Source organism: Parambassis ranga, chromosome 13 (assembly GCF_900634625.1).
Source record: "Parambassis ranga chromosome 13, fParRan2.1, whole genome shotgun sequence".
In the NCBI taxonomy this organism is placed as follows: domain Eukaryota; kingdom Metazoa; phylum Chordata; class Actinopteri; family Ambassidae; genus Parambassis; species Parambassis ranga.
The window spans coordinates 9631546-9655236 of record NC_041033.1 but is presented as its reverse complement, the minus strand read 5'-3'; the positions used below and the strand labels follow the sequence as shown (position 1 = coordinate 9655236).

Genomic DNA, 23691 nt, shown 5'->3' with positions numbered 1-23691 from the left:
ATTGATGCAGCATTTTCATTTGTAAGTTAAGGTGAAGCCACTTAATGATATTATTGTGGAATTATAATACATTTCACTGTGTTTACTGATCCATAGTTTGAACATAAACCAAAATCAACCAAATTGTTTCAAATGTTCCCTGCACAGTTTAAAATGGACCTCTGGCCTATAGTGGAGCGCATGGTGCAGGAGATGGAGTGGGAGGAGGTTGTGTCCACTCTTGAAGCAGCAGTTCTGGATCTGCTTCAAAATGGTGCATCCGACCCCCCTCTTCCTCCTGTGCCTGCTGCACCGGACATCCACCTACAGCTGGACACTGGAGCCAGCCAGGGACAGGTAAGACACAAAGTGGAGGTCAGGGACAGAGACAAAAACACCTGACCCACACAAAAGTCTGAATATTGAGCATTTAGTTATTTCCACATCAAAATAAGGCAGACTCTGAGTGTGTTATGTCTGCTCAATCTTCCCGGTCTCTCTGCAGTACCATCATGAGTCCCCTGCCCCCTCCTGCAGCAGCTCCACAGCAGCAGCAGCAGCTTCACCTGGGAACACAGTAAGACCCTCGATAAACACACTAATACATGTTGTTTGGTTGTTGGAAACAGCAGCATCAGACAAGAGGAAGGGCTGAGTATAAAAACACAAAGTACACAAGTTAGGAAGCAGACACAGTTGGACCTCATGAGGAAAGAGTATGAAACACAAGAAACCTTCAAAATGAAACACTACATACTACTAAACACCTTTTTGAAGTAACAGTAATCAGAACTGTCAGTAACACTGTGGACCATGTCTCCACCTGTCCCTGCTTCACATGCAGTAACCACACACAGTCTAATCACAGACCCACAGAGGCTGATCATGTGTAACAGTGAATCAGATTTACAGTTGAATACACACTCTCTGAGCCTCAGCGGGATCCTTATGACACTTTAGCAGACAGAGGACACCAACTTGTCTAATCACCTCCACATTTGTGTCCTCGGTTTCAACATCCAGTGGTGAAGCTGCCGGACAACGTCGTCCTGGTTTCTGTTATTGAACCGTAAGTAAATCACACAAAGTATGATTAAACATGGCTGCTGCTGTCTAACATGGACATCTGTGTCTCTGTCTAAAGGAGCGGACAGTTGTCCTACCGGCTTGTTGCTGTGGAGCCTGCTCCTCCTCCTCCTCCTCCTCCTCCTCCTCCTCCTCCTGCTGCTCCTCCCCTCCCCACCACATCAAGGTAAGTTGGCTGATGCTGCTTTTGGACAATGTGTGACTGATCGTGATGAAATCATCAATGATCAGGTGTTCAGGTCTGTGTGATCATTATTATAATCTCTGTCTTTGTATTGGGCTTTAATGCAGCTGAACAGCTTCCCAGAGATGAATTTGAATTGTATTTAATGTCATAATGTAGCCTACTTGTGTCCTCACATGTGCACACAGTGGTATATTGTGTCCTCACTTTTGTTTTTCCTGTTGTGTCCCTGTAGAAGAAGAAAACATGAGGATGAATCAGCGTCACAGCCGCACATTAAAAAGCCAAGGAACGCCTTCATGCTCTTCCTCAATGAGCAGAGGCCCAAGGTCTCTGCTGAGAAGGGCATGAAGAGCAGTGCGGCTGTGAATGCAGCTGTGGGACAGATGGTAAGAAACACTCTGGATCAAGAGTTTGGTTGAACTGATGTCATCCACTGCATTTTGGAAGCTATTAGCCAGCACTGATCTGACACTACGAGCCTCAGAATGCTGACTGCAGTTCAATTAATGGCCACAGGCATCAATATTAACAAGGCTTTTCTGATTTTATGACACACACACAACAGAAACACACATCACTGTGTACTACTGGCCTGCAGGTGTGTTTTAGTACATGTGCTGACAGTCAGTTGTCGTCTGTCCACAGTGGAAGTCACTATCAAAGGAGGAGCAGGCGAAGTACTATGAGGAGGCCGAGGTAGAGCGGCGGCTCCACGCCCAGCTGTACCCCAACTGGTCGTCTGCAGACAACTATGTAAGCACACTCTGCTCACATACAACTACGACACAACTCCTCCACAGACAGTGAAAACAGAGTGTAATGTGTGTGATGTGTTTGATTTTAGGGCAAAAAGAGGAAAAGAGTCAGGAGTAGGACTCCAGCCACAACAGGTAAATATGCTGTTTGATGCAGGTGGGCACACACAAAGTGTCACAGAGGACTGATCATGTTTGTGTTTGTGTTTCTACAGAGGACGGACTTCATTTCCCAAATTCCTTCGTTTTTCTGTAAATAGTTTTTTTTGCTTGTTCACAATTTTTTTCTTGTAAATAGTTATTTTACATTTAATTTACAAAAACTTCTTCTTGTTCTGATTTTATATTGTATATAGTTTTATTTTAATTCTTTATTATTACTTTTTTTAATAAATCTTGTTTATAAATTGACAAATCCTCTTTATTTGCTGATACATCACACTTATATAGGGAAGCCATTTTTTACAACAGACAAAATATTGTAACCATAAAGCAGACAGCCAACGAGAACTTTGTTTAAATTTTATTTTCATTAACTAGATTGAAATATTACATCTTATCTTACAATGCAGTCCATTTGTGTAATGATACACAATAATACTAGCTTCAAATGTCATAGCACTGTAAAAAATACAGACATATTCTGTTGTTAAGAATGATGAGGAGTTTCCTCAGTATCCTCCTCTCCGTCACCTCCACCACAGACTCCAGCTCCACTCCTAGTACCGAGCCAGCCTTCCTAATGAGCTTGTTGAGTCTGTTGGTGTCAGCCGTCTTCATCCTGCTGCCCCAGCACACTACAGCGTAGAAGATGGCACTGAAGACCACCGAGTGGTAAAACATCTGCAGCGTGGTCTGGCAGACATTAAAGGACCTGAGTCTCCTTAGGAGATACAGGCGACTCTGTCCCTTCTTGTATATTGCCTCATAAGCTCTGTTTGAACAAATCAGCAGGTTTTCAGGTCTGCATGGACACACAAAGTTGGCTGTCAGTCACTTCACCATGTGGTCATACACTGGATATATATCTGATGACATGAAGCATCAAGATAAGCAAATCTTACAGATGTTACAAAATCTGAAATAAACAATGGCTTCTGTAAACCATAAGACAAAAAGGTGGCTATTACTGCAGGAGTGCCTCTCATGAGTTATCACCATTGCATTTGAATGTAACCGTAAAAGTGAAGCCACACTTTTGGGTAATGGCAGGTGTGTATCCTAATAATAATAATAATCATCATCATCATTTATGCTGCATGTAATCAAACAGTTCTTCATATCACACAGCTCCTTTTGGGCTCTACTACCACATTTTAACAGTGAGACACAGATAAATTGATCTCCTCCTGATCAGAGGAGCAGTGAAGTCAAGCCTTAAAATGCACGGCAGCTATTAGGTTAACTTGTTATGGAAACATGTCCAGGGATCAGCAGGTGAGACAGGTGAAAGTGCACGGCTGATCTGTTTGAACGGCACAGTGCTACAATAGTATAAAAAAGCATTCAAACACGGAGCAAACAGAAAGTTAGCAAACTGTAAACATATGATGTGTCAGTGGGCGGGTGTTTATCTGTTCACACATTAGGAGTCGTAAGACAAATGGCTAGCTTTATAACCGTTAGCCTTACCTTGTAAACTGATAAACAATAATCGCTGCAGAGAGAGAGGCTGGTGAACATGGAGAATCTGCCTGTCAACAACAACAGTGGTCAGTCATACGGTTATGCACTGTATGAAACCACTATCACCAGTGGAGGAGCCCTGAACTCCAGGAATAACATCAGAGACAGCACACTGGTGAGTGCCCACAGACACACACACACTGTACAAGCACCATGAATAAATAAATAAATAATAAATAAATAAAGCATTTCCAGTTCACCTACCAGCCCCGCCTAGGAGTTGAGGACGCTGTCATCTTCCTGCTGAACAGAGTCTACACCCACCTGGATAAGCTGGCAAGCACTGTAAGAATCACTTTTTTTGTGTTTTGTGCTTTTGACACCATCAGGCCGGCCCCGCTGGCTGAGAAGCTGACAGCGATGCAGGTGGATGCCCCACTGCTGTCCTGGATGGTGGACGATCTGACTGGCAGACCACAGTATGTACGCCTACAGAGCTGTATGTCAGACAGACTGATCAGCAACACCTGGGTTCCACAGGGGACCGTCCTCTCTCCCTTCCTCTTCACTCTACACCACAGACTTCAACTACTGCACAGAGACCTGCCACCTCCAGAAATTCTCTGATGACTCTGCAGTGGTTGGATGTATCACTGGTAGTGATGAGAGGGAGTACAGATCCATGGTAGATAGCTTTGTCACCTGGAGCGAGAGCAACCACCTACTGCTAGATGTGACAAAGACAAAAGAACTAGTGGTGGATCTGAGGAGGACAAAGGCTCCAGTGACCCCTAGCAGCATCAAAGGGGTCAGTGTTCAGATGGTGGAGGAGTACAAATACCTGGGAATGTACTTGGACCACAACCTGGACTGGAGGAAAAACGTGGACACTGTTTACAGGAAGGGCCAGAGTCGCCTCTACTTTCTGAGGCAGCTTCAACATCTGCAGGACGATGCTGAGGATGTTTTATGAGTCTGTGGTGGCCAGTGCCATCATGTATGCTGTTGTCTGCTGGGGCAGCAGTCTGAAGGTGAGGGACAGAAACAGACTAAACAGAATCATCAGGAAGGTGGCCATGTTGTGGGAGAGGACCTGGACTCTCTGACAGAGGTGTGTCAGAGGAGGATGTTGTCCAAAATAAAGACTATACTGGACTGTCCCTCTCACCCACTCCACACTGTGCTGACCAGCTACAGGAGCTCGTTCAGCAACAGACTCCGACTCCCGCGATGCACCACTGAGAGACACAGGAAGTCATTCCTGCCTGTCTCAATCAAACTACTGAACTCTGAACAGTCACTCAGACACTGTAGATTCATACTGGTACATCCATTCTCTACCTCCTACACCGTGTTCAAGCACATCTGGACAAAGGGAGGGGCACAGTGAGGATTTTTTTTCTGGACTTCTCAAGTGCCTTCCACACCATCCAGCCCCTGCTGCTACTGGACAAACTGAGGGAGATGTCAGTGGACCACTACTTGGTGTCCTGGATTGCTGACTACCTCACGGACAGACTACGTCAGGCTAAAGGACACCACATCAGACACTGTAATCAGCAGCACCAGAGCTCCCCAGGGGACAGTGCTGGCCCCTCTCCTCTTCACCCTTTACACCTCAGACTTCTGCTACAACTCAGAACTGTGTCACATCCAGAAGTTTGCAGATGAAACACCCATCGTGGGGTGTATCAGGGATGATGGAGAGGATGAGTACAGAAGTGTAGTCAGCGACTTTGTCACCTGGAGTCAGGTGAACCATCTCCAGCTTAACGTCTCAAAGACTAAGGAGCTAGTCATCGACTTCAGGAAGTCCAGCCCACAGCCACGTCCAGTGACCATCAGGGACGACGAGGTGGAGATTGTAGGCAACTACAAGTACCTCAGGGGAGAAGGAGGGAGGGAAGAACACACATGCAATAATACATCTGTACCATCTATGCTGCTGTGCAATGTTTGTTTACATTTACTGCACTATATCACATGACCATCTATGCTGGTGTGCAATGTTTGTAAATAATTCCTCTTATCTTTTATTTTTTACTGCACTATATTCTATTTTATTCTATTTTATTCTATTTTATTCTATTTAACTCTTGCTCTGACTGTCGGTGTTGTATTGCTGCTGTTACCCAAATTTCCCTAAGGGACCTTCCCAAAGGGATTAATAAAGTCTACTCTGTTCTATTCTATTCTATTCTATGTCATGCTCTTCACTATGTAAAGGATTATACAGTAGTAAATATGTTCTTCTTTAGATACAACTCAGGGATTTAAATGCTATCTAGGTATTTAGATATTTATTATATATTTCTATTTCATATTTCACTACTCTGATATTATATATATAATATTTTGTGTTTTCTTAAGTCTAGGAATTAAAGTTAAGCTGTTGCCTATAGGCCACATCTTTAGTGATATCTATGCCTAAGTATTTAACAGTTTTCCTAACTTGGATGTTACATATGTTTTCGCAATCTGTATCATAAAGACATAAGATTTCACATTTATTAATATTAGGATGTAAACGTGAAGCTTTAGAGAAATCCTTAATTAATTGGTTCAATCTGATGTTTATCTTTCAAAAGTAGAGCTGTATCATTATCAATATCAAGTAGAGCAGTTGTATGATTTTAAGTTCCTTATGAAATATGGTTAAACCTTTTATATCATCATTATTTAAGATTTGGAGAGAGAGGAGTTCTACTGCAATCAAAAACAGAAATGGTGAGATTGGGCATCCTTGACGGACTGAGCAACTTATTGGAAATCTTTTTGAGGTGTTAGGGTATATTAATAAATTACTATTTATGTCTTTGTATAACATTATAACTACTGAGATAAAGTTTTCTCCAAATCTCATTAATTTTAATGTTTTAAAAATAAAGGGGTGTTCTATGTGTCATAGCTTTGTAGAAATCAAGAAAAACAATAACTGCTTCAGATTCCACGTTCAGAGTAGTCAAGCAAATCTAAGATTAGTCTAATATTGTTACTAATGTGTAGTTTGTACATAAAACCAGTTTGGCATTCATTTATAATATCTCCAAGACTAGATTTTAGTCGCCTGGAGTAAACAAATGCAAATATTTTATAGTCTACATTTAAAAGTGTGATGGGTAATTTCCTGAAGAAGATTGCAAGTTTGATTGCTGCAGCTAAAGCATTGCTTTTAACGCTGATGTGAAGGATTGCTCTGAATTGCTGGAGAATCAGCAATCTGAATTTAATTTGCTGAAACACAGTTAAGAATTTGAAAAGATGAAGCTCTTATTTTGAAAAGTAGAAAATCTTAATATCATGAAGATATGAAAGAGACACTGCTGAAGACAAGAACAGTAAAGTCATGACCTTAAAGAATAGCCTGTGAATATACCATATGAAAGGTCAGAGGCTGGAATAATACCATAGGCTTATAAGAAGCTCAGGTTGTGTGATTTGAATGTGGAAAAGTAGTATACAGCTGAAGGATGATCAATATGACACATATAATGTGTCATATTCACTATTGTTCTTCAAGAACAATAGTTTGATTGCCTAGCAACAATCAAACTAAAAAAAGAGGGTGAGGTAGCAACGGCAATCAAACGTATAAGACATCACACTGTCTATATATTTAACAGGCCATTACAGACAGAAGACCCTTTGGTGAACAGCCATCACTGACCACATCTGGTAAATACTAACAGAGACACTTTCAATTCATTATTGATGCAGCATTTTCATTTGTAGGTGAAGCCACTTAATGATATTATTAGTTTGATTGCTGCTAGGATATCAAACTCTTGTTCTTCACCCTCTTTCTTCTTCTTCTTTCTTATTCTTCTGTATGTTTTTTGGTGCAGCGTATCTTCAGCATACATTGACCGATTTCAGCCATTCAACTATCAAAATGTTTATCTCACTCTCACACTCTCAACTTCAAGTTTAAAAAAAAGTTGTTCAAATATTAAGCAACACAAACCTTCAAACTTCAAATTTGTTCAAATATGTTTCATTTTCAAAATATTAATGAGAATTCAAAAGCCATTTAACATTGAAGTCTATGAGAGAACTTTTCAATGAGGGTCATCTGCCAAATGTATCCCTTCCTACAAATTTCAAGCTACAGACTCCATTTTAGTCTTGAAATGCTCACGAGATGCTGCTCTATCTGAAGGCTTCGGGTTGGACAAAAAAAGAAATTGTTCAGAGGGTGCAACCCCCATTAAAATATGTGGGATCTGCCCTGAGAAGAGTATAAGAAGAATCACACAGGTGTCTTAATTAGGGCTTAATTAGGCAGGCAGGGCTGTTACCAGGGTGACAGGCTGACACAAGAAGCAGCATATTTAGTTTGATTGTTGCTAGGAAACAATCAAACTCTTGTTTGTTCTTCTCTTCTTTCATCTTTTTAAACTTCCATGCGTTTTTTTGGCGCAGCGTATCTTCAGCATACATTGACCGATTTCAGCCATTCAACGATCAAAATGTTCATCTCACAGGACATTCTGTCTTTTTCAAAACGTTTTTCAAATATTAAGCAATTTCTGCATCATTTCTAACATGGGAGTCTATGGAGGAGCCTTCAAAACCACCTTCAACTTTGACATGTATCTAGTTCCACATGCTTTCAGCTACACAAACCGTTCAGACATCATTCTGTTCAGCTCTTCGAGGGCTATTGAACTTGTATTCGGATTTGTTCAAATATGTTTCGTTTTCAAAATAGTAATAAAAATTCAAAAGCCATTTAACATTGAAGTCTATTACCCCGTTCACACTGGGAAAAAAAATGTGGCTTAAGCAGGATTTGGCCGCATCCTGATCAATCCAGATGTGTGAACACCTCGAATCCGGCTGTAGTTTGATTTGTAGTTTGTAGTTTGATTTCAATCCGGCTAGCTGGATTGGCTCAAATGTGGCTCAGGTGTGAACGCAAATGTGGCGAGCGAATCCGGCTAGCGACATGCTACTTCCGGTTAGCGACACACTACTTCCTGTTAGCGACATGCTACTTCCGGTTAGCGATGTGCTACTTCCGGTTCACGGGGCGCGACACGGGACAAAAAAACGCATGCGCACACGGTCCTACCGCGGTGTGAACAGACTCTGCATATTACGAGGCACCACCTAGTGGTTTGGAGGACAGCAAACACGCTGGATGAAGCCGGATTGAGGACTTTAACCATGCTTCCCTGGACCCCACCTTGACCTCCTTCTACCAGGCTGTAGACTGTCCCACAAGGCAGAACAGAACAATAGACCTGCTGTATGCCAACGTGAAGGATGCCTACAGAGCCACCCCCCACTTGGAAAGTCTGACCATAATCTGGTCTACCTGCAGCCACAGTACACCCCCCTGGTCAAAGGGATGTCTAAAACCACTCGTTCAATCAGGAAGTGGTCACCTGAGGCAGAGGATGCCCTGAGGGACTGCTTTGTCACCACTGACGGGGATGTACTGCTGAAAACACACAGCGAGGACATAGAGGAGCAGACTCACTGTCTGACAGACTACCTTAACTTCTGCCTGGACATAGTCTCCCCAAACAACTCTGTCCGCTGTTACCCAAATAAAACTTGGGTAACACAAGATGTTAAAGCTGCCCTCAACAGGAAGAAGGTGGCCGTCTCTGTGGTCGGCATGAAGCTGGACTCCCTGGTCACTGTGGCAGAGAGGAGAACACTAAGAAAACTTCTGGAAGATGCCAGTCATCCTCTGCACACTGTCATCAGTGCTTAGAGGAGCCTGAACAGTCACAGGCTGCTCCTCCCCAACAGCAGGACCAACAGACTCAGGCCCCATTCACACTGGAGAAAGTCATTCCAGCTAGAGTAGGATTGAGCCCAGACAGCCTTTAAGCTGGATGCGTTCAGACCTATTTTCAAATCTGGCTAGCACACAGTTGTGTCCGCACTCAATCCGGCTTCATCCAGCGTGTTTGCTGTTCTCCAAACCACTAGGTGGCGCCTGGTAATATGGCTAATAATGTGGCAAGCAGGATTCGCTAGCCACATTTGCGTTCACACCTGAGCCACATTTGAGCCAATCCTGCTAGATCCACCTCTCGAGGGTGGAAGGGTGAAATCAAACTGGATTCAGCTGGATTGGAGGTGTTCACACTAGGAAAAAAACACATCTGGATTGATCTGAATGCGGCCAAATCCTGCTTAAGCCACATTTTGTGTGAACGGGGCCTCAGAGACTCCTTTGTCCCCTGATCCATCAAACTTTACAACTCTGCTTTTGGCAGGAGGGGGAGAAGGAGGGAGGAGTACAGCCCACCTGATACATCACACATGCAATAATTTATATGTTCAAAATCCATCTGTACCATTTATGCTGCTGTGCAAAGTTTGTACATAATTCCTTTACATTTACTGCACTATATCACATTACCATTTATGCTACTGTGTAATGTTTGTACATAATTCCTCTTATCTTTTATTCTTTATTTTGTTCTATTTAACTCTTGCTCTGACTGTCGGTGTTGTATTGCTGCTGGTACCCAAATTTCCCTGAGGGACCTTCCCAAGGGGATTAATAAAGTATATTCTATTCTATTCTACATCAGCTGCAGCAATCAAACTTGCATTTTCTTCAGGAAAAGCCCTTTTCTAGTTGTTGAATTATAATACATTTCACTGTGTTCATTGATCCATAGTTTGAACATATGTAAAACCAAAATCAACCAAATTGTTTCAAATGTTCCCTGCACAGTTTAAAATGGACCTCTGGCCTATAGTGGAGCGCATGGTGCAGGAGATGGAGTGGGAGGAGGTTGTGTCCACTCTTGAAGCAGCGGTTCTGGATCTGCTTCAAAATGGTGCATCCGACCCCCCTCCTCCTCCTGTGCCTGCTGCACCGGACATCCACCTACAGCTGGACACTGGAGCCAGCCAGGGACAGGTAAGACACAAAGTGGAGGTCAGGGACAGAGACAAAAACACCTGACCCACAAAAAAATCTGAATTTTGACCATTTAGTTATTTCCACATCAAAATAAGGCAGACTCTGAGTGTGTTATGTCTGCTCAATCTTCCCGGTCTCTCTGCAGTACCATCATGAGTCCCCTGCCCCCTCCTGCAGCAGCTCCACAGCAGCAGCAGCAGCTTCACCTGGGAACACAGTAAGACCCTCGATAAACACACTAATACATGTTGTTTGGTTGTTGGAAACAGCAGCATCAGACAAGAGGAAGGGCTGAGTATAAAAACACAAGGTACACAAGTTAGGAAGCAGACACAGCTGGACCTCATGAGGACGGAGTAAGAAACACAAGAAACCTTCAAAATGAAACACTACATACTACTAAACACCTTTTTGAAGTAACAGTAATCAGAACTGTCAGTAACACTGTGGACCATGTCTCCACCTGTCCCTGCTTCACATGCAGTAACCACACACAGTCTAATCACAGACCCACAGAGGCTGATCATGTGTAACAGTGAATCAGATTTACAGTTGAATACACACTCTCTGAGCCTCAGCGGGATCCTTATGACACATTAGCAGACAGAGGACACCAACTTGTCTAATCACCTCCACATTTGTGTCCTCAGTTTCAACATCCAGTGGTGGAGGTGCCGGACAACCTCATCCTGGTTTCTGTTATTGAACCGTAAGTAAATCACGCAAACACTTTTATTCAGACAAGCTTTTAGATGACTGGGTTTTATTGTGTTGTTTTTATTTCATTTTAATATGGTAGTTTGGTTTTAACTGCATTTTGTAAAGCACTTTGTGATCCTATCTGTGAAAGGTGCTGTATAAATAAAGTTTACTTACTTACAAACAAAGGTATGATTAAACATGGCTTCTGCTGTCTAACATGGACATCTGTGTCTCTGTCTAAAGGAGCGGAGAGTTGTCCTACTGGCCTGTTGTTGTGGAGCCTGCTCCTCCTCCTCCTCCTCCTCCTCCTCCTCCTCCTCCTCCTGCTCCTCCTCCTTCTGCTGCTCCTCCCCTCCCCACCACATCAAGGTAAGTTGCTGATGCTGCTTTTAGACGATATGTGACTAATCATGATGAAATCATCAATGATCAGGTGTTCAGGTCTGTGTGATCATTATTATAATCTCTGTCTGTGTATTGGGCTTTAATGCAGCTGAACAGCTTCCCAGAGATGAATTTGAATTGTATTTTATTTAATGTCATAATGTAGCCTACTTGTGTCCTAACATGTGTACACAGTGGTATATTGTGTCCTTACTTTTGTTTTTCCTGTTTTGTCCCTGTAGAAAAAGAAAACATGAAGACGAATCGGCATCATAGCCGCACATCAAAAACGCTGCTGAAAAGGACATGAAGATAGAGATAGAGAGTGTGTGTACTGTATTGTGGGCGCAGGTGTACTGTAGGAGCCATATATTGTGATCATGTATTATTGAGTTGTTTGTCTATTTGTTAGGTCTGGTTGTCATGGTGATGGGAAATGTTTGTGTCACGAAGGTAGTGACAGCTGGAATTTATAAAACGGGCATTCACTCACCTGCACGTGGGTCAAGTCAGAATTCTGAATTCTGAAAGTCAAAATAAATTTTTTTCTGTCATGACAATTTTTGTATTTTTAGTGGCTCTAATCCTCTTCCATATCGTTGTCACAAGAACGAAATTTAAAGTGCTCCCCAGTCAGTGTATCATTCATTCAGTTGATGTAAAAATATATATATAATTTAGGTCTAATTTGCTAAAAACAATAAATAAATGATTAAACTAATAAAACAATAAGAATCGACATAGTGAGATAAAATACATAAAAGAACATCATACACACCCAGTCATAGCCTAAAAAAACATGCATACGCTGTCTGTAACGTCTGCCAGAAGGCAACAGTTCGCTGAATCATTTGTGTGGATTAACTCACCTGATTTTCTCTTCAGGAGACCTCCTGCCCGGTGAGAACCAGCAACCCATCCTACCTCCTGCACCTGCACCTATGAGCGTTTTTCCTCCTCTGTGGACAATTTTCGTTATCTTTGATTTTTTGTAATAAAGACACTTACCTTGAGATCTGCGTTTGGATCCCCTCCTTTCTACGCCTCCAATCACATGGACGGGCATTACCTGAAGACGAGCTGCGGTCTGTGACTTCGGCCATCATGCACGTACCTCTCTGGTGCGTGCAGAGCAGGAAGAGAGTGACAACCAGCCAATACCCCGCACAGGGTCGTCCCGGAGGATTGGCTGATGTTTTTAGCATTTTATAGCTTCCACAGATGATTCATATTCTTCATTTTAATGCGAAACTGCCGAACTAATTGGTTGCTATTGGATTGTGAAGAGAAGATACACTAATTTAACAAAAAGTGCATCAGAATGAAATCTCCTACCCTACCTTTAAATGTTTATAGTCCTGTATACAGTCCTGTGGTGTTTTTCTATTGTATTTCTGCTGCCAATCTCAAAAGCTGCTGTCTGATTGGTTAATTTAGATCGGGGGCTTGTTTAACACGAGAATAAGAAGAAGGGAGCCAGCAGGTGAAAAAACTGAGAAACTATACAGACTGCAAAAAGTGAGTCAGTGATTACTGTGTCTTGAGCAAACATGAATAAAGCATTTGAAATAATAATCCTGTGACTGACAATGTTCTCCAGGTTTTTGTGGACAGACAGGATGTTGGTAGTTTGGACTACAAGACTCATGAGCTTGCACTGATAGCAAGGTATGGACAGTTTTTACATGTTTTTGTTCTGTGATCTTTTCATGTAAGCTGCTTGTATCATGATGGATGCTCTTCCCCTGATGATTTTCTGAGTGTGGTACTCATGTTTTGTGCATCAAAGGAAGACAGGATGTTGAGCTTACTTGTGGAGAACTGTGGAAGAGTGGTATTCTACCTTTTATTGCCATGTGCTGTGCTGTTTAGTTCAGTCCTCTGAATCTTTGACGGTCCCATTGTGAACTGCTTATGTGTGTTTGACTTTCGTTTGAACATTTTTCATTGTGGCATCACTTTGACTGTAACTCCTTCCTGGGCCATTCAGAGATGCAGGTGTCTGTGAACAGAGTCCGTGTTGCCTGTCCTGATGATTTGTTATTACACCCCTCTGAGAGGATTTACCATCTTCTCTTTTGACATGAAGCCAGGCTTTATAAAAAGGTTTGTTGCATGAATTCAGTCCTCCATCTTGTCAAAACTCTAACATGTCTAGACAAAGAGTCTGTTCAAGATGAGGAGCTGATAGGTAATTTTATTTATTTATCATGTGAATATAGGATGTTGATCTTTAGATATTCATGCACCTATTATTGGCTAAAACATTTTGGTTTTCAGTAGTAATCAGTGATCAGAAATCACTAGTGATCAGCATGATTTAAATTAAATTGTAGCTGTCCTGTTTTAGATTAACACATTCAGGGCAGTGGAAGACTGACATCGAGTCAGCCGCCGTCCCAGGATTCATCCAGGCTAGACTCATTGTGGAGGGACCTCCCAGAGACACTTTCATCAGACTTCCAGTGAGTCCAAGTGCTAGTTATGCATTTAAATTCAGGGTCATTGATTATAGTTTAAAACAGACATTTCACACAGTCACTTGAATGATGATAACACTGCATTTCTCTGTAGGGTTGGGGCAAAGGAGTTGTATTCATCAATGGGCAGAATCTTGGACGTTATTGGCACATTGGTCCCCAGCACTTCCTGTATCTCCCAGCACCTTGGCTTAGAAGTGGAGAGAATCAGGTACAGAGCACTCAGAAACTGTAAAGAGATCAACATGATCTGCTTTCTTGAACTATTTTAAATAATCTGTGACATGTAGGTATATATGTAGTTTTCCTTCACTCTTTCAGATAATTTTTTTTTTGTCTCAAAGCGATTCACAGAGACCCAGAGCCTGATCCCCCTTAAAAGCCACAGTGTCAGGATAAACACCCTTTTAACAGGAAGAAACCTTGAGCAGGATCCGGCTCGTAAGGAGAACCTTGAAGGAGAGGAGAAGACGAGGGAAACAGGACAGAGAGGATGAAGGAGAGACAGAGGAACAAATATGCACAAACATTACAGAGGACAAACATGACACGTTGCAAAATGGATAATATGATGATAATTAATATAAATAAGAAATTCCCCATTGTCTATATTTTTTTAATTAAACTAATATAAGGCATGTAAACTAGAGCGCTACAATTTTACTGGATCAAACATATGTCCTTGCTTATTCAGACAAAACTAAATATTTCACTGTACTAAAACAGGACTGCATATTTTATACATAAATATAATTCTTTGTTATCAATGATAGTGCTTTCAGATTTTAATAAGCATAAAAGGTTGTAATGTGTACACACTTTGGGCAACTAGTGACTTTGATACCTGTGTGATGGTCCAGGCTGTGGGTCAGTGAAGAGAGGCTGAATGGATGATAAATATGGATGAAAAATAATCACTGCCACATTTTGCCCTGTATTTACCTCATAAAACCAGCTGACAGTGAGCAGTCTTCTTACTTTAGTTTACCGTTAATCAGCCTGATGGACGGACTTATTTATGGACTTAACTTGTTAGCTAACCGACCAGCCAGAGCAGTGCATCAGGAATGGACATTATAAAAACACAGCGCGCAGCATCAAACTCTCAGTCCAGCATACAGTCCTCTGTCTCTCTGCCCGCAGCTCTGCTGTCTGTCCGGTTTGGCCCCAAAACTTCTGTGTTGTTTAATGATCTTAACGATCGATCATTCACGCTGCAATACACAAACATTGACGCACGCTATCAGGACGGAGTGAGACCTCCCTCCTTCACTCCCTGTCCTTCCGGTTGGAGACCCAGAGGTGAGCTGTCCCGCGCGCCCCCTCCCCTCCTCTCACAGCTTCTCAGCATCAGGGCGCCTACAGCTGCAGGGGGCGCTAATTTGCCAATTCTGCACACAGTGATCTACAATATACATAAAAACCGCCGCGCAGATGATATTTTTCCAACTGCTCGTGCCGCAGCAAAAAGCTGCTTTTTTTAAGCTCCTGCAGAAATAAGAAAACCCAACAGATTGACAACCACAGAACAACTGAATTTGGTAAATACTAACAGATAGTTTAAACTCATTTAGACTAATGTAGTGATCTGACCTCTGTAACAACTGAATGATGCACTTTGATGGTACACACAGATATTCTTCCTAAGTGCTGTTGGTGGTTTTTAATATAATGTAACGTCTGTATCAGCAAAGGAACTTGTACTACAGCTGTTAAATCAATGCAAGAGTACAGAAAGTAGGGATGTCCCGATCCGATCACGTGATCGGAAATCGGCCCGAGTACGTGATTTCAGACTCGATCGGACATTACCTCCCGATCAGGACTCGGATATATATTTATTAGGGCTGTCAAAGTTAATGCCTTCTGTGCAGGGTGGCTCTTCGTCTTGTAGTGTAGGGGTATGACAGTTGCTTTTGGTGCGAGAGGTCCTGGGTTCGAGACCTCGATGAGCTGCTGCGTCTGTCAAATCTCCCGGTGTGACACAGACACAGAGACACACACATACACGGGTTTTGCTGCAATGAGTGCCTTTATAGGGAATCCTGAAAGTATCGGATCGGGACTCCGTCCCGTCAACATCCAGCGGTGAAGCTGCCGGACAACGTCGTCCTTGTTTCTGTTTTTGAACCGTAAGTAAATCACACAAACAAAAGAATGATTAAACATGGCTGCTGCTGTCTAACATGGACATCTGTGTCTCTGTCTAAAGGAGCGGACAGTTGTCCTACTGGCCTGTTGTTGTGGAGCCTGCTCCTCCTCCTCCTCCTCCTCCTCCTGCTGCTGCTCCTCCCCTCCCCACCACATCAAGGTAAGTTGCTGATGCTGCTTTTGGACTGAATGTGACTGATCATGATGAAATCATCAATGATCAGGTGTTCAGGTCTGTGTGATCATTATTATAATCTCTGTCTTTGTATTGGGCTTTAATGCAGCTGAACAGCTTCCCAGAGATGAATTTGAATTGTATTTAATGTCATAATGTAGCCTACTTGTGTCCTCACATGTGCACACAGTGGTATATTGTGTCCTCACTTTTGTTTTTCCTGTTTTGTCCCTGTAGAAGAAGAAAACATGAGGATGAATCAGCGTCACAGCCGCACATTAAAAAGCCAAGGAACGCCTTCATGCTCTTCCTCAATGAGCAGAGGCCCAAGGTCTCTGCTGAGAAGGGCATGAAGAGCAGTGAGGCTGTGTGCAGCTGTGGGACAGATGGTAAGAAACACTCTGGATCAAGAGTTTGGTTGAACTGCTGTCATCCACTGCATTTTGGAAGCTATTAGCCAGCACTGATCTGACACTACGAGCCTCAGAATGCTGACTGCAGTTCAATTAATGGCCACAGGCATCAATATTAACAAGGCTTTTCTGATTTTATGACACACACACACACAGCAGAAACACACATCACTGTGTACTACTAGCCTGCAGGTGTGTTTTAGTACATGTACTGACAGTCAGTTGTCGTCTGTCCACAGTGGAATTCACTATCAAAGGAGGAGCAGGCGAAATACCATGAGGAGGCCGAGGTAGAGCGGTGGCTCCACGCCCAGCTGTACCCAGAGTGGTCGTCTGCAGACAACTATGTAAGCACACTCTGCTCACATACAACACACAGACACAACTCCTCCACAGACAGTGAAAACAGAGTGTAATGTGTGTGATGTGTTTGATTTTAGGGCAAAAAAAGAAAAAGGGTCAGGACTAGGGCTCCAGCCACGACAGGTAAATATGCTGTTTGATGCAGGTGGACACACACAAAGTGTCACAGAGGACTGAACATGTTTGTGTTTGTGTTTCTACAGACTGAGAGGACGGACTTCATGTAAAGAAGTTTATTTCTGTAAATAGTTTTTTGCCTTTTTGTGTTTTTTTTATCTTGTAAATAGTTATTTTGTATTTGCATACACACTGTGTTACTGATCAATTAAAGAGCTAGGTAGCTCTTCAAGAGCAGCTATCTCAGAGAAATAACCAATGACCACATCTATGGGAAAAACAAATCAACCTTATCTATAAGTTCATAAATATAGTTCATATGTGGTGTCAAGGAAGTCACACATTTTTGCCTTCTTAGCAGAGATGTGACAACTGATTTTTTTTATATTGAAAGTTTAAATAAAAGGACTGGATTTAAATATTACACTGTATCATAAATTGGGGTTTATGTGCTAAACATTCACATGAATACTTAAAGAAGTTTTGAAGAAAAGGATTTGTGTTTTTTCTGCAAATCTATAGCAGAGCCATGTCTATGTCCAAAATAAATCGACTAAATCTCATCAACTATAAAGTTTGTTCAACATATATAACACTTGGGAGTTATAGTAAATAATGACGAATTTCACACACTTCGGGACTATGTCTATGGAATGATTTGTTGTTTGGTGAAATATGTTTCATTTAATCCACTCAACAGCCACGTGTTTGTCTCTTCAGGAATACATAAACATGGGTATGATCATGCATATCAAGCACATGTTGTAAATGTGTGATCTTCAAAAATCGACCATTATTTTGAAAAAACAATTATCCGGAAGTTGCACGTGTGCCTTGCGCTAGCTTGACCTGTATAGATCCTCCACGGTTCCTGTGTCGGAGCAGCAGTTGCGGAAGGAGCTTTGGGTTCTGTCAACTTTCAGAAGAGTCGTCTAAATGTCCTTCAAATAGTTTGTTTTGTAACTGTATATTATACAGTTTTTGAGCAAACACTAGCAAAGATACGTCTTTGAAATGGGTGTATAGCAGCTATAAGAGCAGCTCCTCAGTAACCTAGCCTAGCCTGAACCAGTGCTGAACTAAATGAGTTAAAAGTAGTCTTTGGATATTAAGTTTAGCTAGTTTTTTGTCTGTAAATAAATAAGGGGTTGGTTACGCATTCGAACATGGAGTCGTTTGGAGCCATTTGCACTATTCTTGGATGCTCAGCGAGCATTGTGCTGGGTGGGCTTGTGTTTGCAGCCTACAAACTTGGCTTAGTCTACCAAATGTTTCACAAGGTGAGTGTTTACAATGTCATTGTAATATAATTTTCTGTACCTTTGTCTTTTAAAGCTTAATCGGTGCAAATACGCCTGTATTTTATTTGCCTACTTGGCACCTGCACACCTTTTGTAGGCTGTCGCAGGTGAAAGGTAAGCTGGGCTAAAGTAAGGTAAACTTTGACCAGCCTCCTTTGTGGCTTTGCAGCACAAAGGCTATCACAAAACAGGCAGGCAGTTAGTGGGATTGCACAAAGCCCAGAGGCTCATCACTATTGCAGGCCATAACAATATCTTATTGTGAAATATGAAAGGCCAGTGGAGTGAAGAGATAGTGTGACACCGGGAGGAGGAGACATCAGCTCACAGTGACAGCTGTTTATCTATATTAACACAGATTTACTAGTTTACAAAATAGATATGTCTGAATTTTGTTTTCTGTTCTCTGCTTATTGTCACTTGCTTTAGACAGAGACAAAGAGTCCACGGCATGGTGGTGAAAGTGTGGCTGAGGTCCTCCGTGCCCATGGTGTCAAGTATGTTTTCACTCTTGTCGGTGGGCACATCTCACCCATCCTGGTGGCTTGTGAGAAGGTTGGCATCCGCATTGTGGACACCAGGCATGAGGCTACTGCTGTCTTCGCTGCTGATGCTGTGGCAAGGCTCTCAGGTGCGGAATTAAAGTAAATCCAAGTATCTTTCTTCCCTTTTTTTTTGATCACAGGTAGGGTTAACAGGGAGAGAATGAAGTAAATGGGTGTGTTGTGGATATGGTAAAGTGTAGCTACATAGGTGTATCTAACAACATTTGCAATGCAATGTTTACATTCAGGTGTGCTGTAGAGTGTTCTCTGGTATGGTGAGCAGTTTGGAACAAGTTAACAAAACTCTTAGTACATTCACTCAGAGTTGAATGTGTTCTTGTTTCTGGACCAGGTACTGTTGGCGTAGCAGCAGTGACTGCAGGGCCAGGCCTCACTAACACAGTGACTGCAGTGAAGAATGCTCAGATGGCTGAATCTCCATTGCTGCTTATAGGAGGAGCTGCTGGTACACTACTTCAGGTAAAAATCGTATAGTTGCAGGCATGATAAATTAGAAGTGAACTGTTCTGGGTTTTAATGCCTACTGGGTGTGTTTGTGGTATAGGGCAGAGGAGCACTACAAGATATTGACCAGATGTCCCTCTTTAAGCCGCTGTGTAAGTTTTGTGCCTCCGTCAGGACTGTCAGGGAGATTGTGCCTACAGTCAGGAAGGCCCTGGCCATCGCTCAGTCTGGAACACCTGGTCCTGTTTTCATAGAGTTTCCCATTGACACACTGTACCCTTACCACCTGGTGTCTAAAGAGTTTGCTGTTAAAACCCCTCCCAAAGGCCTCATGGGAAAAATTGTCTCATGGTAGGTTATCCCTATGTCCTGTATACACTGTACTTATTATACATGATACATACATGTAGTTCATGTATAATAAAATTATTTCTGGCATTTAACGTTTTTCTTTACTGTTGTTTATTCTCAGGGCTTCTATTCTATTATTTGACTTGCAACTTGCAACTGTTGATTGTTATTTGTGCACCAACATATTGACAGAAGAAATAAGATTTTTATTTCTTTTCAGGTACCTCAATAACCACCTCATGAACCTCTTTGCTGGAGCCTGGGAGCCCAGAGACGTTTTTCCACTTCCTGTCAACATCCCTAATGCCACAGATGATCAAGTAAATATTTGTTTGAAATGTTTTGTGCCACCTGTAACACAATATTAAGAATCATAAACCATTTTTAAATGTTTTAATGTACAAGGTACAAAAGTGCATTGAGCTGGTAAGTCGAGCCAAGAAACCTGTTATTCTGCTGGGTAGCCAAGCAACATTGCCCCCAACACCGGTTGATGAAATCAGGTGAAGAATTTTTGTGTTTCTGTATTCAAATAGAATGTAAAGCAAGTTTTTTTTTAATCACTTAAATGTGGTTAAAAATTTGGTTAAATGATTTATATTGTGCTTTATAGGAAGGCGTTGGAGGATCTGGGTATCCCCTGCTTTCTTGGAGGCATGTCTCGCGGCATGCTGGGTAAAGACAGCCCGATCCACATCCGACAGAACAGACGAGATGCTTTAAAGGAGGCAGACCTGGTGCTCTTAGCAGGTCAAATGAGAGAAAACAAATGGCTAAAATTAGTGTAAATTAAGAGAAAATAGGAAAAAACAACATTGTGTTTTGACTCTGCAGGCACTGTGTGTGACTTCAGGCTGAGCTATGGCCGAGTCCTCAGCAGACGCAGCAAGATCATTGCTGTGAACAGAGACAAGACCCAACTGCTGAAAAACTCTGATATGTTCTGGAAACCAACTGTAGCAATTCAGGGTATGTTTACAATCTGCCACCGTCATCCAGGCCTGTAAGAAGGTCGCATTAGTAAATTTACAATAAACATTTTAAAAGAAGGGAAAAAAACTTGAAGAGGCCAGAGAACATATACATTCCTTTAAGTGTAAAATGTCGATATATTATGTTTTAGGTGATGCTGGTTCATTTTTAGTGCGCCTTTCCAATGGGCTTAAAGGCCATCGCTGTCCACAAGAATGGCCTCAGAGCCTTAAAGCTGGAGATGTGACCAAAGAAAATGCAAACAGGTGTGTATCAGTGTTACAGTAAGTATTTGAAATGTGTCACCTTAGCCAAATATGCTCTCTGTAACTACAACTTTTTTCATTACAGGGCTAAAGCTGATGAAAAAACTGAACACCACTTAAACCCCCTGAAGGTGCTCCACTGTGTGGATGAGCTGATGGCTGAGGACAGCATCATTGTTGCAGATGGTGGAGATTTCGTAGGAAGTGCTGCTTACATAATGAGACCTAGAGGACCATTGTGCTGGCTTGATCCAGGTAAGACATCATCAGTATGCATCAGCCATGTTTGTTTGGAGGCACATGAAGAAGAAGTGTATACAGGGGATGAGTGTGTTTCATTTTTATCATAGCATTGTATTCTGTGTCTACCATAATTTAATTGTAACCATGACATTTTTACTGTTATGTGTTCCTGTAGGTGCCTTTGGGACTCTAGGAGTCGGAGGAGGTTTTGCCCTGGGGGCCAAACTTTGCCGACCTGAATCTGAGGTATAACATTGACATGTGCATCTAGAGAAGTGTTTGTTGTTGTTGTTGTTGTTGTTGTTGTTGTTGTTGTTGTTGTTGTTGTTGTTGTTGTTGTTGTTGTTGTTGGATCAGTTTGAACAGTAATAGTGTTATTTTGTGTTTTTCAGGTGTGGATTGTTTATGGCGATGGATCCCTAGGATACAGTGTTGCAGAGTTTGACACATTCACAAGACACAAGGTAAAATCATTCATCACAACATTCACATTGCATATACTGTATGTAATTAGCTCGATCCACACAACAGTAAGTGTACAGTCATAAGCTCACATATAGAGAAGATGAGAAGAGAACCTGTCAAACAACATCAGTAATCATCGGTTTCATCAGATTTTTTTCTCTCTTCCTAGACACCAGTTATAGCTGTGGTTGGAAATGATGCATGCTGGAGTCAGATATCTAGAGAGCAGGTTCCTATTCTTGGCAGCAATGTGGCATGTGGCCTCGCTTTTACAGGTACTGCGAAGAATATTGTCCTTATCTCATGTTTGTAGGATGCACACAAATTGAATTCCATGTGTGTATGTTATATATTCATGATTGGATAGTTGGTAAATCGTGTTCTTTTTATTTGTCAGATTATCACACTGTGGCAGATGGTTACGGTGGTAAGGGCTTCCTTGTAGGCCGTGAAGATGAGGACAGGCTGAGTGACATCATTAAGCAGGCTCAGAGGGAGACCCAGGAGGGCAAGGCTATGCTTCTCAATGTCCTAATAGGAAAGACTAACTTTAGAGAAGGCTCCATCTCTGTGTAGAGCAGCTGTGTATATGCAGTAACCTTGTATACTTTTCCTTTAACTAAGTCTCCCTTCATAGACAGGATCTATGAAGGATCTCAGCAAGTCAAAGAATGCTGTTTAGTTTAAATGTGACCAGACCTCTGCTAATCTTCAGTGTCCTTAAAGCCATATTTTACAATTCACAATGTGGAAAATCAAATTCACTTATTTTCTTTATCTGATAAGTAAAAAAATTACCAATAACACACCTGGGAAACTACATTTATGGCTATTACTTACTGGCTATTATTTCAATTTCTTAATATTAAGTTTTATCCATGACTAAAGCTGCGAACCAGCCGAGAAACAAAAGCTGTATCATGCTGATTTCAGGTTCATGTTCATGTTGTGCTCTTTCAAGAATAAATGCTGCATTTTTAAAAGGGAAGTAGTGAGTGATGAAAATCTTGTGATTTATTTATGTTTTTTTTTTGTCAGTTTAAACAGCCTAATGCACCTTTTGCAAACATCAGTATAAATTAATATGACCAGTGTGACCAGTATGCCTTCTCTCCTGTCCCTTTATGAGGACAAAGGAAATATTCATCAGAAAATCATGTGAGAAAACAGTTCATAAAATACTTTTTGAATGTTGACAGATGGTATGCCTTTATTATGTTTGACTGTATCTTCACATACAATAATATGTATGCTGATTAGGTTATGTGGTGAAATGATACTTAATACTAACTTGTATGCAGTGAAATGGGCTTTTTACGTATGCCTACACACATGTATTGCACTATGACTTACCCACCAGGGGAACCCATGTGTCGTCTGTTATTGTTTTGTGTGGGTTTTGTTTGAGGAAAGTGTGTCAAACTTTTCATTATGAAATATTGATGTTTCAATTCTCAAATAAATTAAAATAATAATTTAAGTGATGCTTTTGTTGATCGAAGGACTGTGATCGATATGCACAGTGACATATTTTCCTATTGTGTTGTGTAGTTGCTGTGAATTTACCCCATTGCTTTTTAGTGCAGTTTGTTTTTTAAACAGGAGATGGCAGTCTAGCATTAGATATACCAAGTAAATCATGCTGACCTTTCAATGTTTGCTCATCTATCATGGGGAAAAAATTATGTATTTAACAGCTTCCAGCATAACTAAATTTCTTCTTTTGTTTTTCAATTAGGTTCTGCTTTTTCTGGCATTAGTGCCAAAGTA

The 23691-nt window shown here is 41.7% G+C and overlaps 2 protein-coding genes across 2 annotated transcripts; both read left to right on the top strand.

Annotated features, from left to right (window-relative positions):
* Window positions 1–250: 250 nt before the first annotated feature.
* Window positions 251–17414, top strand: LOC114445075 (lymphoid enhancer-binding factor 1-like). The gene is made up of 6 exons (XM_028420024.1): window positions 251–336; window positions 485–556; window positions 1485–1638; window positions 17073–17180; window positions 17274–17319; window positions 17400–17414. Exons 1-6 carry the CDS (start codon window positions 251–253, stop codon window positions 17402–17404), a joined length of 471 nt encoding a protein of 156 aa, XP_028275825.1. The 3' UTR covers window positions 17405–17414.
* Window positions 17415–18162: 748 nt separating this feature from the next.
* ilvbl (ilvB (bacterial acetolactate synthase)-like) lies at window positions 18163–23405 on the top strand. The gene is made up of 14 exons (XM_028420637.1): window positions 18163–18593; window positions 19044–19245; window positions 19512–19639; window positions 19725–19975; window positions 20196–20295; window positions 20381–20478; window positions 20589–20725; window positions 20810–20944; window positions 21099–21213; window positions 21299–21468; window positions 21632–21702; window positions 21849–21920; window positions 22091–22196; window positions 22319–23405. Exons 1-14 carry the CDS (start codon window positions 18480–18482, stop codon window positions 22495–22497), a joined length of 1878 nt encoding a protein of 625 aa, XP_028276438.1. The 5' UTR covers window positions 18163–18479; the 3' UTR covers window positions 22498–23405.
* The last annotated feature ends 286 nt before the right edge of the window (window positions 23406–23691 follow it).